Here is a 13,429-nt window from a genome sequence, read left to right on the forward strand (position 1 = left end):
GCTAGTTACCAGGTTTTACATAAGGCTATGTGTTTGATTAATCGCGCATAATAAGATCGAGAACATCATTCCCATATATACAGAATTAGAATCAAACCGAACATGTAAATCACTAACCGAACTAAGAACGATCGAGGAATAATGATCCGACTTCGAAAGAGGGGAGGGTTGCCGTCAACAGAGAAAACAAAGAGCTCTAGGGTTTTCAGATTGTCAAGAGTGACGAATGAAACAGAGCACCATATATATAAAGTCACGTAACAAGTTGGGCCCGAACTGGGCTTTCGGCGAATCTGGGCTCGGCGAAACATCCTGTTTCGTCGAGATTGGGTTTGACGAAACGAAACTCTGTTTCGTCGAGGTGAACTTGGCGAGACACGCTTGTTTCGTTGTGAAGGTTATCCAGGACTTAACGAGATCAAGTGTTTACTAACAGGTTCACACTATAACATTAACACATATACATGTAACCATCACAATACGTTTTATCATATAACACATAACATATCCAACAATCACAATACGTTTCATTAGAACACAACGTGTATATTGTTACAAGTCAAACAAGTCAACAACTAACAGTAAATTCAAAAACCCACCATTTAAAATAAAGAGAAAAGGTATTTTAGTCAATCCAACTCCTTCTTCTTTCTTTTTCAAAACCCAGTAAATTCAAAAACCCACCATTTTCAAAACCCACCATCTTCAACTATTTCTTCACTTTCTATCTCAATAATCACTACATTATAGTGCGATTTTCATCACCAATCAATGATTCAGAACCCGATCAACGTGTTCTTCAGCTTTTTTTGAAGAAAACCCAGTTTAATTTCATAAAAAATTCTCGTTTTTTCCGATGATTTTGGAGATAATCACTTGATTCGTTCGATTCGAGCGTTGATAAGTGTTTCTATCATTCAAATTTTGTTAATTGATGAAGAAATCGGCTTCGATCCATGTAAGAAATTCTTTAATTTCATTTTCATGATCTGGGTTTTTGATTTAGTCATTGTGTTTTACGATCTTTGCGGGGTCCCAGGGGCGGCAGCCCCTGGCGGGGTCCAAGGGGCAGAGCCCCTGGCTGGGGTTGAAAAATTAATTTTCCATAAATTGGCTCATTTAGGTAAAACACATTTTTAGGTGTTTTCAGTCTATTGCGTTTTAGAATGAGTCATTTTTAAGTGTTTTCTGGCCATTGCGTTTTACATATAAGACATTTCTTTGTGTTTTTGGTGCGTTGCGTTTTAGGTAAAACACTTTTTATGTGTTTTCTGGCCATTACGTTTTACAAATAAGACATTTCTGTGTGTATTCTGGCCATTGCGTTTTACAAATAAGTCATTTATTTGTGTTTTTTTGTGCATTGCGTTTTAGGTAAAACACATTTTTATGTGTTTTCTGGCCATTGCGTTTTACAAATAAGACATTTCTGTGTGTTTTCTGGCCATTGCGTTTTACAAATAAGTCATTTCTTTGTGTTTTTGGTGCATTGCGTTTTAGAAAAATGTCATTTTTTAGGTTTTTTTTTCATTGCGTTTTACGTAACTGGTGGTTTTCTATTGCGTTTTACGCAACTAGGTTTTAAATTTTTTTTAAAATATAGCAATAGTATACTCGTTTTAAAGATAAAAAAAACGCTCGTTTTTTTGGTGCAATTTTTATAAAAAAATAATGTCGTATGAAAGAGTTATTAACGTTTAAAAAATGAGGGGGAATTGGAGGAGAGAGAAACTATTGACTTGGATTGACTAGAATGCCGTTGAACAAACTCACGCGCCTCTTTTCTTCCTTTCAATTTCCCTGATTTAATCTTAGCCATTGATTAACTTAATGAATGGTCAAGATCACTTCCTATCCTTCTTAGCCAAATAAACTTTCTATTGTATCTCCACCCTCATCATAACCCTACTAACCATTTTTTTTTTTGAACGGCTATGATTCGTGATGTTCTTTTTTAACTACCAATATATATCGACTTGTTAACTATTCTCATTATTATATTATAAACAATACACTTGCATGTTTTGTTCTCTTTGTCGAAATTAACATCACAATCATAATATATCTATCATAGTTTTGACATCAAAGAAACAAAATATATCAAGTGGTAAAAAAAAAAGTAAAAAAAAAGGTTAACGATTGCGCATGTCTGATAGGATAAATAGTTGGATGGAAAGATAAGAAAATACATTTAAATAACTTATAAACTCTTAAAGAAGCAAAAAAATAAATACCTTTGAAACTACTCTTAAAGAACCAAAAATTAAATACTTTTGAAACTACTAAGCCCAATGTCATAAAATAATTTTAAATAAAAAACATAAATAAAACAATTTGATAAAATACTAAAAAAAAAAAAAAAATGGTGGCTGTGGGGTTCGAACCCACGCGCACTTATGTGCAGAAGATCTTAAGTCTTCCCCCTTAACCACTCGGGCAAACCACCTATTTGATAGTAATCTTCTAAAACAAATTTATAAAACCTCTATACTTTTATCTCTAATTTCACACCTCGTTAGTGAGAATGAAGAACGATATCTGTTTCACTTGAAGATCGGAGCTTGTTGGTATGAAAAATATGATTTTTGTTGTTGTCTAGTTTTTAATAATATGTGTTGTTTGATCAATTTTACTCTCTTCTGGTTTTCATATGCAAGTTTGGCATGTAAATATGCTGTCATTTAGCATTAAAATTATTCACTTTGTTGTTATATGTATTAAAAAATTTAAAACAAATATTGTTTATTTTTTAAAATTTCGGGTCCCTGGGCTGTCGCCCACCCCGCCCCTCCTCCCAGCCAGGGGCGTGCCCTGGGCATAAGCACTCAATGGAGGGTTTAGGGTGAGTCCGAGCGGGTATGCACTTAGTACGGTGACAAAGGATAGGCGGTTTACGCCTTCCTCACCTGGTTAGTGGTTATGGACACTCCTCCGTTTTGTTGAAGTTCAATATTTTGTTTTATAATTTGTCAACGAAACGGAGGAATGTCCAGTATTGCGTAAACATTGAAGTGAAATTATTGAAAACTAAGGCTTTGATAATTCATGTGGTGTTTAGGTTGATGAGGATATAACTTATTGTCAACTCATGTTTTCCACGACACTCGTCTTGCTATGAATGATGATCTTCTCCCACTCTAACACTGTATCCGATTTTAAAAGTCAATGCCAAACTGCTGAAGTTCAGTTAGAATCAAAAAAACCTATGTCACTTTGAAGTTTCTAAGGTTGAAAATGAAGTTGAGAGTCCAAATGACTATTTTGCCCATGGTAAAAATACTTCTGTTGATCAAATAAGAAGTCCAAAAGGCTTGATGCTCAAGAGATCAAAAAAAAAAATCAGTTTTTTTAGGTGAGAATCTTGTTAAAATCATGAAGAAATGCGCAGCACGGGTTATGAACAGATCACATTAGTTGAAGAGTTTGTTGGAACAATATTTTGGGATGATAATGCAGCTGCAAATTCAGCTTCCAGCACACGCACTCCATCGACAAAATGATCATCATTGAAGTGCTTCTAGCATAGAGTCGACAAGAAGTAGTAACTCTTGTTTGTTTGTTTGTTTTTAAATGGTTTACCATAATGCTTCTAATGTTGATCTGAATTTGTCACAGGGTCTCATACTATTCTGTTGACGCTCCAACGGTAGTGTGAATTTTGGAAAAATTTGACGTTTTTTCGATTTCGTTACCCCTTTTCTTTGAAACGTTGTCCCTATAAGGATTTTTTAAATCCGCCACTGCCAATAACCCGTTTTTAGGGATGTTTTTATCACGTATTTGCCACATCTTTCGTTTTTGTCATCGTGGTGGTTGCTTTTAGGGGGTTTGTTTTTACACAAAAACACCTAAAAGCATGTTAGTGACGGGGTCTAAAAGCATGTTAGTGACGGGGTCTGTGTACTTTTGATGTGTCACTTTATAAAGTGACAGCTAACTAGACACGTTTTTAAGTGTTTTTGGGCATATTTTGGGCATGTTTTGACTGCATATATGTAAATAGACATATATTAAAAACTAAAGCTTTAATAATTTAACACATGTTTACTTACACAAGGATGTAACCTCATGTTTGAGTGACTTTTATTCATAATTACATATAAATGGAGGTGAAAAATAAAATTTATATCATCAAATAAAGTTATACTTATGAGTCCCTGCTTGAAGGAGACCATGGGGTCATATCTATGGGATAACTGCCCAACACCCTCAAGAATGTGGTGTATTCCTGAACATCTGATAGTGCATTTTGTGCTCTAACGTCCGCCATTGATGCGTCGAAATCAACATAGAACATGTACTCGAATCGTTTGGCCGTTCCAACGTTTGCCTCGTCGACTAACGTGATTGGCCGGACTCGACGAGGCCTGCTCTCGATTTTCGTCAAGTTAATGTTCCGAAAGGCGAACACCGACAACACCTTGAAGAGCACGGCTGTACTGTTATCGTGAGCGAACACGATGCTTGTTCTGAATGGGCGACCGATGTGGGGTATGATCGGTTCACGAGCCAGCATTGCGAATCGAGTAACGTTGTTGCTATCGTCGTGGATGCTGTCGACGAGGACATTAAGACCGTAGAGCTTCGCTGCGTGTTTAGATGCGATCGCAGCAGTATCACGTAGGTTGCTTTTCGCTATCAGTTCAGCAGCTCCAGCGGTATCGTAACCCGCTTCTCGGGTCACTTTTAGGCCTAGCTTGGTGAGTGTTAACTCGCACTGAGATAGCGCTTGTGGATGGCTAATAACGCGGTTTAGATCTTGTGTACCGACTCCAGGTAGCGCGAGGAGACAATGGTTGACCGGAAGTTGGACTTCACCAACGATGTGGAGGCGGTGACGGAGAAGTAGATCGTAATTCCGATGAATGCTTCCACCGAGTGAGTTCTCTAGCGGTAGTACAGCGCGATCCGCAACCCAAAGCTCCACCGCTTGAAACGCAACCTCAAACTGATCACAAGGAATCATTTCGCCATTTGGATAAGCATTACCCGCAGCCGCTTCACTATAGGCACCCGGCACGCCTTGATAAGCAACACGCATCTCCAAACCATGCATCGGTGCTCGACTCGTGTCGTTGATAGTGAGCGGTTTTGGGAGGTTACCGGATGAAAGTATGGCGCACGAGCTTTGTAAATCATTGCGGGTTTTACTAACTCCAGCGAACGCGACATTATCGATTGAGGCCGCCATGGCAGCCGGGTCAATACCATTAGTGGTGGAGTGAAGGCTCTCTTTTTCGCATCGAATGGTGCACTTGCGGTAGCGTGTGAGTCGGTAGTGTTTAGATCGCGGTGACCGCGTCGAAACGATTGACTTGTTGAGACTAATGACAAAAGATTGAGTAACAGATAACATGTTTTTTGTTGTGTTGTTTTAAGATTGATTGAGGTTATTGAAATTCAAGCAAGTTGGAGGAACATTTATAGCTATTGAGACTAGATTTTTTTTTGATCCAAACATGTTTCTAATTTAAGGAAGAATGACAAAAGGTTTGAGCAAACAAAGTAGACTTTAGGAAACATAAATTGACAAATACCTTGATACCTAGGAGCTTAGGTTAGAAATGATTAATGTGTGGTTCCACTTGTTTTTATTTGATATGGGATCATGATATGATTACACCCAATCCTTATCAACCGAACATATGTTGGGATATTTATAAAAGATAAAATAGTATTTTTAAAAGATAAAATAGTATTTTGTAACGTAAACACTTTTAAATTATCCTGTGATTTGGTGGAAAATACCACTTTAGTCCAAAAAAAAATTCGTCAGTTCTGTCTTCAACATTTTTGAAACGTGTCACTTCAGTTCAAAAAGATAACGCCTTGCGTCAATTCCGTCCTCAATGTCTTTACCGGACGTTATCTTTTTTGATTGAAGTGACGTTTCAAAAATATTGAGAACGGAACTGACACATTTTTTTTAAACTAAAGTGATATTTTTCATCAAACCACAACCTTGTTAAACTATAAGCAGTGAACTTTGAGAAATTAATGAAATATACAAAAAAGCAACATTTGGAATTTTAAGAAATCAATGAAGATGTGTTTTCAAGATGTTAGCTATGATGATCCCCTATTTCTCGATTATGAATTCTTGATCAAATATTCAATGGTTTGTGTTTTATAAGTGTTTACTATTTAGTTATTCTCGTTTGAAGACATCCTAATACACATTTCTAATACTTATCGGATTAGATTGCATTGATTTGTAGTTTTTGACATTTTAGTTGAAAAGAAGGCAAACGTCTGTCATGGGATTTGGAAAGCGTCGCATCTAGCGAGCCTTGTATCCCACACACGTATGTGAAAGCAAAGTTATGTCACCGGTTCTTTTGAGTGCTCCTATATGTCGGAAAATTTAAGCCGTTTAAATAATAAAAATGAAACGAGAAAGATATTCATTACTTTATATGATACGACGAGTACTCTGTTAAAGTTTAACCTAAATGTTATCTTTTAGAATTCAAATATCACAAACCATGGTTTAATACATTCTAAACTAAATGAACTAAAAACAATTACTACAGTTAGGAATTTGGCCCGAAGACCATCTCCATCGCTAGCTTCACACCACACGGGAGCCCTCTGTCCCTATACGTCAGTTTGCCCATAACAAAATTACACACGCAACTAGGGCTGCAAACGAACTGAACGAACACGAACAAGACCTTGTTCGTGTTCGTTGTTAAGAAATATATGTGTTCGCAAACCGTTCACGAACACTTATCGAACGAGATTTTATGTTCGTCTTCGTTTGTTATGGAAAATGAACCAGTTCGTTTGTTATGGAAAATGAACCAGTTCGTGTTCGTTTATGTTTGTTTGTTAATTTTAGGCAACGAACAAAAACGAACATTGACGAACACAAACTAATGTTCATGAACACAATAGAAACAAACGAACACAAGCAATTGTTCATGAACATAATATATACTACACTGACACTTATTAGATATTTAATTTGTCGGAATTTTAAAGTATTTAAATAAATATAAAAACTAAAAACACTTGGTATGGGGTAATGGAATGGAAGAAGGAATGGAATGGACGAGGTAATGGAATGGACGAGGGAATGCAATGGATCATTACCATTCCATGTCTTGTTTGGTTACCATGTGTGAATGGAATGAGTTATTATTGTGTATTGTTCGGTAGGCAAGAAAAACGGAGTAATAAAATCAGCGGTGAGTGGTGGTGGTGGTGGTGGTCGTGGTCGGTGGTAGTGATTGTGGGTGGTTATAGGTGGCGGTGGTGGGTGTCAGCGGCGGCAATGGGTGGTGGTGGCGGCGAGTGGCGGTGCGGCGGCGATGACCAGTGGTGGTGGTGGCAAGGTGGTCGTTGGTGGTAGGTGGAAGCAGAGATGGTGGTTGGTGGCGGCGGCGACGGTTGATGGTGGCGGTGGCAGTGGCGTCGACGATGGTGGTGGGCGACGGCGGCGAGTGTCGTTAGCGGTTGGTCGCACCTGTGGGTGATAACGGTGGCGAGTGGGTGGCGGCGGCGGCGGTGGCTGTCGGGGTGAGGTGGTGGCGGGTGGCGGCGATGGCGTCGGTGGTGGGTGGTGGTGGTGGTGGTGGGTTGTGGCGAAGGTGGTGGGTTGTGGTGTTGTTGATGAATGGTGCAAGAGGGGATGGAATGGAAAAAAAACATGGGGGTGGAAGGAATGATTTTGAGGGAATGGAATGCATTTTGGAATGGGTTATTCCATTCCATTGACCAACCAAACACCCTTTTCTTCATTCCCTCGTAATCATCCATTCCATTCCACCTCTCATTCCTGCATACCAAACACTACCTAATGAACTATCGAACACAAACGGACACATTACCGGACGTTCATGAATATAAACGAACGAACACGACCTCTATTCATGTTTGTTCATTTAACTACTAAACGAAAGAAATTTTTTGTTCGTGTTCATTTGTTTAATAAACGAACGAACACAAACGAACTTTCCGCCAAACGGTTCACAAACTCTTCGCTAAACGTTTGGTTCGTTTACAGCCCTACACGCAACCCTCCCTCCATACTCCCCTCTCACATTTCTTGTCCTTACCAACATATATTCAAATGCTCTCCTCGCAACGTCAGACTGCTCCTGATCCCTCTCTTTTCTCTTTAAGTCAACCACATATTTCCATCCACCTCAACATCGTGATTAAGAAGACACCATTATATTATATTATATTATAAAGATTTAGTGATGTCGGTGTTCAACATTCATAACGTCCCATCATTTTTTAACACAAGTTCCTTCCAGTCGTTGATAGTTTTTTTTTTTTTTTTAAATTATTGTAATATTTTAATGTTTATAATCAAACTAGGCTATCAACCGGGAACATCCCGGGATAGGAAAAAATATATTTGAAAAAAAAATACATAGATAAAATTTATAAACTAATTAGTGTGTTCTTTCCCTTCCTAACAAAATCTTTTATTCGGTTTGAATAATATCCCAAGTTGGCCTCCATAAGTGTTTAAAGGTTTTATGTGGAATTATTAACTTTTAAGTTAAGACTGAAATATACAACAACAACAATATTACCCAGTAAATCCCACAAATAGCAGAGCTACTTATAGGGTCTGGGGAGGGTGGGATGTAGACAGGCCTTGCCTCTATCCCTAGGGATAGAGAGGCTGCTTCCAAAGAGACCCTCGGCTCGAAAACGAACAGCAAACCAACACAACAAGTCAAAGAATATAGAAAGAATACAGAAATAAGAAGTCGCCCATTACCAAGAAAGGTGGCACAATATAAATCATGTATCGTAGTATACAACATCATTTAGGCATAAACACAATGTAAACCATGTATAATAGCATACAACATCATTTGGGAATAAACACCAGAAGGCAATCACTGGAAAAGTGCCTTAAAGAATAAGGAAAACCTACGTCCCTGAAATCCACCTAAGACCGCTAGAAGTCCTTAACCCTAATCCTACGCCTCCACGAAGTCCTATCGTGGACCATGTCCTCAGAAAGATGCAACTCTAGTAAATCATGCCTAATCTGCTCATCCCATGTCAGTTTGGGTCTGCCTCTTCCTCTCCTCTCCTGCACAGTAAGAGTTTCCACTACTCTAACTGGTGCCGTCGCTTCCCTCCGCTTCACATGCCCATACCATCTCAATCTCCCCTCCTTAATCTTCTCCGATATACTAACCACTCCTAGTCTTTCCCTAAAAACCTCATTTCTTATCCGATCTAACCTCGTGTGTCCACACATCCACCTCAGCATCCTCATCTCTGCTACCTCCATCTTGCACGCTTGTGTCTTCTTGATAGCCCAACAGTCTGTTCCATATAACATAGCTGGCCTAACTGCTACCCTGTAAAATTTCCCCTTTAGTTTAATTGGGAACCTCCTATCGCACAATACCCCACTGGCTGCCCTCCATCTACACCAGCCAGCCTGTATGCGATGGGTTACAATCACTATCTATGTCACCATCTCTTTGAACAAACGACCCTAGATACTTAAATCTAGTTACCTGCGGGACCAATTGATCCTCGATGGTGATTTGGGTTTCATCGTCAATGGCTACACCGCTGAAATCACAATCTAGATACTCAGTCTTAGATCGATTAATCCTTAGGCCCTTGCCCTCTAAAGCTACTCGCCACTCCTCTATCCTCTCGTTTAGGCACTGTTTAGTCTCTGCAATCAACACAATATCGTCTGCAAAAAGCATGCACCACGGAACTGTCTCCTGAATCAACTTGGACAACTCATCCAAGACAACCGCAAAAAGAAAAGGGCTCAACGCGGACCCCTGGTGGAGTCCTACCTCCACAGGAAAGAAGTTTGTATCTCCTACAGGCGCGCGGACAGTAGTCTCAGTTCTATCGTACGTATCCTTAATTATGACTGAAATATAAATATAATAATGTTTGGAGATGGTGAAGATATTTCTATGTGATGATTGTGTGAAGTTTTGAGAAGTGATAGTTGTTGATGTTTAATAATGCTCTGTAATAGCTTGGATATTCGGTCCAGATAGCAAAGGATTAAAAACATATTTACATAAACCCCGTTAACTTTTGTAAAATGTACATAGATATAGTCAAACTCATTTAGTATGATAGTATTTTTTTTAAAACCTTATTAATTAAATGAAAACAGAAAAAAGAAAAATAAATATTAAATTGAAATATGTTTAAAGCTTTTACTGGTATTTTGAAAAGATTGGGGTATTTTTGGATACACAGTTATAAATTGTGTATAAAATCTTTGAAATTACTAATACAAATATTAAATTAAAAAGGAAAGTTGTGTAAACGTATATAAGTAAATTTGAATAATATATTTTTTAATGACATATGGTATTATAGTAATAGAAAATGTAAATATACCAGGTTAATTTAAAACCAAATTACCTTTACATGAGAAGTTCAAAGACGTGAAATTTAAACTCACATTTACATCACAAATTAGACAAAATGTCTGACATCACTAATTATACTAATCACGTATTGGGCCGTTTGATTTAATGGGTCTGTCAAACAATGAGTGGGCCGCTTTATAAAAAATAATCCAAAATCACATATACCAACAAATACTGGCCGACAAATTTAATTTGTAAACTATCATTGGGCCGTCCAAAACAACTAATCACAATCCCTGATTTTAATTGGGCCGCAATTATGAACCAATACATTTATTGGACATAACAAAAGATGAAACATAATCCAAAATCCTAGTATTATTATAGTAATGAAAGGATATAATTTCAGATACTTGAAAGAAATTAGATAGTTCGAAAAACAAAACAAAACATGAAAAGATGAAATAGTTAATAGTATCTAATTAAATCATATTTTCTAATCGAAAGGCGAAACGATTGTCTCCAAAAATAATGCACCTTTCGGTCCGTTGTAGTTGTCAACATGTTGGATGTAGTTAAAAGAATCATTGCAAAGGACAACTTCAACAGTATCTCCCCAAATACTTGTTATCAACCACTTGTTGTTTTGAATTATATTTGTCCTTTGCTGCGTCTCCATATGATGAACTATGCGAGCCCTATTGAAAGAAAATACCTTGATCCACTCATCATGTTCATATTTGACCAAATCTGCAATTAGTTCACCAGCATATTGAACGACAATCACATGCAGCTTGTGGTCCTTGACAAGGATTGACTTCCATATGCTCCGGAAAACGAAGTATACTGAAAGATTCAGAGATAACATCGAAAACAACTATGTTCCTTTCACCGGGTGGAATCCAGTAATTGGAAACCAAAATATATTTTTTTGTCGGAATAAATTCCAGGAGACCATGAATAAAAGTTTGAAGCTAATTGAGTTTCGCTCAAGAAATTTAATTCTCTCCATGTGTCATGACGTCGTGAATATACACGAGCAGTAAGTTTGTCAAAGTAACAATTAATATGAAGCACTTTTAGATCGTTGTCCTCGTCAAAGTACATACCACCTGTATCGTTGTGTCGACCAAAATGACGAATAAAGTAGTCGTCCGATATCAACTTATAACGCCTCGTGGTTGGATTCCAAAGGACGAGCTCACTGTAACTCCTTTTAATGCAAACTAAAATCAGTCCGGTAAACGAACATATAATGTGTAAAAAGGAAGGATGGACATCGTATGGAAAAGTAACTGTTTTGCTTGTATCTTCTTCTAAGTTGCCAGCTACTATGTCGTCAACGACAATGGAATTTTCTTTCAAGGAGAGCAGCTTCTTTTGTATTGAATTTCCAACTCGCCGAGCATGGATGAAAACAAACTTTGGTGTAGATAATTCATAACACCATTGTTTAGAAACACATTTGAAACGACAAACTACCTTTGCAGGTAGTCTCGATAAGATCTCTTCAAATATCATGTCATCCCCAACACGTTCCATGATTCGTAATACCCTGATAAAAAATTATAAAAAACGATTGTATAAGCTTTTTAAGATTTATTAATTATGATATAGTTGTAACAGGAACATTTGTAATATAAAATACAACAAAAATAAAGTATAATATTCTGATTTACAATAAAATATTTAACATTCATCTTTTTGTGAGTAATACAAATTGAATCATAAAGCCTTATATACATAAAATTGCTAATTGTATAAAAACTTGAAAATTATCAATGGAACATTGAACATTTATAATACAGTATACAGTAACTAACCGTGTAACTGGAGGTGTTATGTATAAGAGTTGAAGAATGAGAATGAATTACAGGAAATATGGGTATTTATAGGACTTTCATCATATATTGGAAATCTATTATTATTAAAAAAAAGATGTCAACTTTAAATTATAAAATACGTAACATATATATTATCCATAAATATCATATTTCCATACACATGACTTCAAACGTATATTATGTTAATTTGTTAATGTTAGTACCGAATAATGCAATAATATTTAACAAATCTTTGAGGAAAATTAAAGGCGGTTGAAAATCTATTTATAGAATGATTTTATATATTTTTAATCAAATAATGAAAAAATTATGTAAGATTCATCGATTTGTTTTTCAAAATTTGTATTACAAACTTTATTGAAAATTTGATTGCAAATCAATTGGAAGATTGACTAAAATTGGTTTGGTGATATATTTAAGTATAGATTTAAATGTAAATAAAATGTTGCTATTAAGTGGCCAAAGATTAATCAATCTTTTGTAATGATTATACGGAATAATTGTTTGCTATAATAAATATAACAATTTGTTAGATATCATATTATTTGAAAAGCCTTTAGTGCAGCAAGTTTAAAAAATTAATCTTAGATAATGGGTAAATTAAATTGGTTGGTCAATGTGTTTAATTTTGGTTGTATTGGATCAAATGGGTCAATTTACATACCTTGGGCTACAATTCATTATGTTTAGACGTTCTAAATTCAAAAAAAGTGTTTTCATATTGGCCCAACTTCCTTTTGACCCACACAAAAATTGTTATGCATTATTTCTTACTTTATGATAATTATGTATTAGTGTAATAACATATATGTAAAAATCATTTAAACAAACCGATATAAAATCTGAATTAAGAATTCCTTTTATATTATTAATAAGATATTAAAAAAACATATAACGATCAAATACCCACATCAAACATACTAAAAATCCAAAATACCATTGTTACAAATGTAAAAATCATAAAAACTGATTTAAATTAATAGAAATATGAGCTAATTTAATTTCTTGCTAACTTTCTCCAAAGTCTTGAAAGTACTTGAAGTTGAAGACATGTAGACGTCATCCAATGTACGTTTTTTATTTTTATTGGTATCACAACTGGTGTTAACATCATCGTCCTTCACAATTGGGATGTGACTTTTCTTTTTTATAAATTCTTTATCATTTACCTAAAACAAATGTGAAAATAAATTAAATAATAATAGAATTAAAAATTAAGTAAATATTAATTTATTAATATGAATCGTTTATTGA

General features: G+C 36.1%; 1 protein-coding gene and 1 non-coding gene across 2 annotated transcripts; both read right to left on the reverse strand.

Moving 5' to 3' along the window:
* Window positions 1-2,363: 2,363 nt before the first annotated feature.
* On the reverse strand, window positions 2,364-2,446 carry TRNAL-UAA. Its single transcript has one exon. It is a non-coding gene; the product is annotated as a tRNA-Leu (tRNA).
* A 1,520-nt stretch (window positions 2,447-3,966) lies between these two features.
* Window positions 3,967-5,663, reverse strand: LOC110891022 (arogenate dehydratase 3, chloroplastic). The gene has a single exon (XM_022138681.2). The coding sequence runs from the start codon at window positions 5,354-5,356 to the stop codon at window positions 4,148-4,150; it is 1,209 nt and encodes a 402-aa protein (XP_021994373.1). The 5' UTR covers window positions 5,357-5,663; the 3' UTR covers window positions 3,967-4,147.
* Window positions 5,664-13,429: the final 7,766 nt, after the last annotated feature.

Source organism: Helianthus annuus, chromosome 11, assembly GCF_002127325.2.
Source record: "Helianthus annuus cultivar XRQ/B chromosome 11, HanXRQr2.0-SUNRISE, whole genome shotgun sequence".
Classification (NCBI taxonomy): domain Eukaryota; kingdom Viridiplantae; phylum Streptophyta; class Magnoliopsida; order Asterales; family Asteraceae; genus Helianthus; species Helianthus annuus.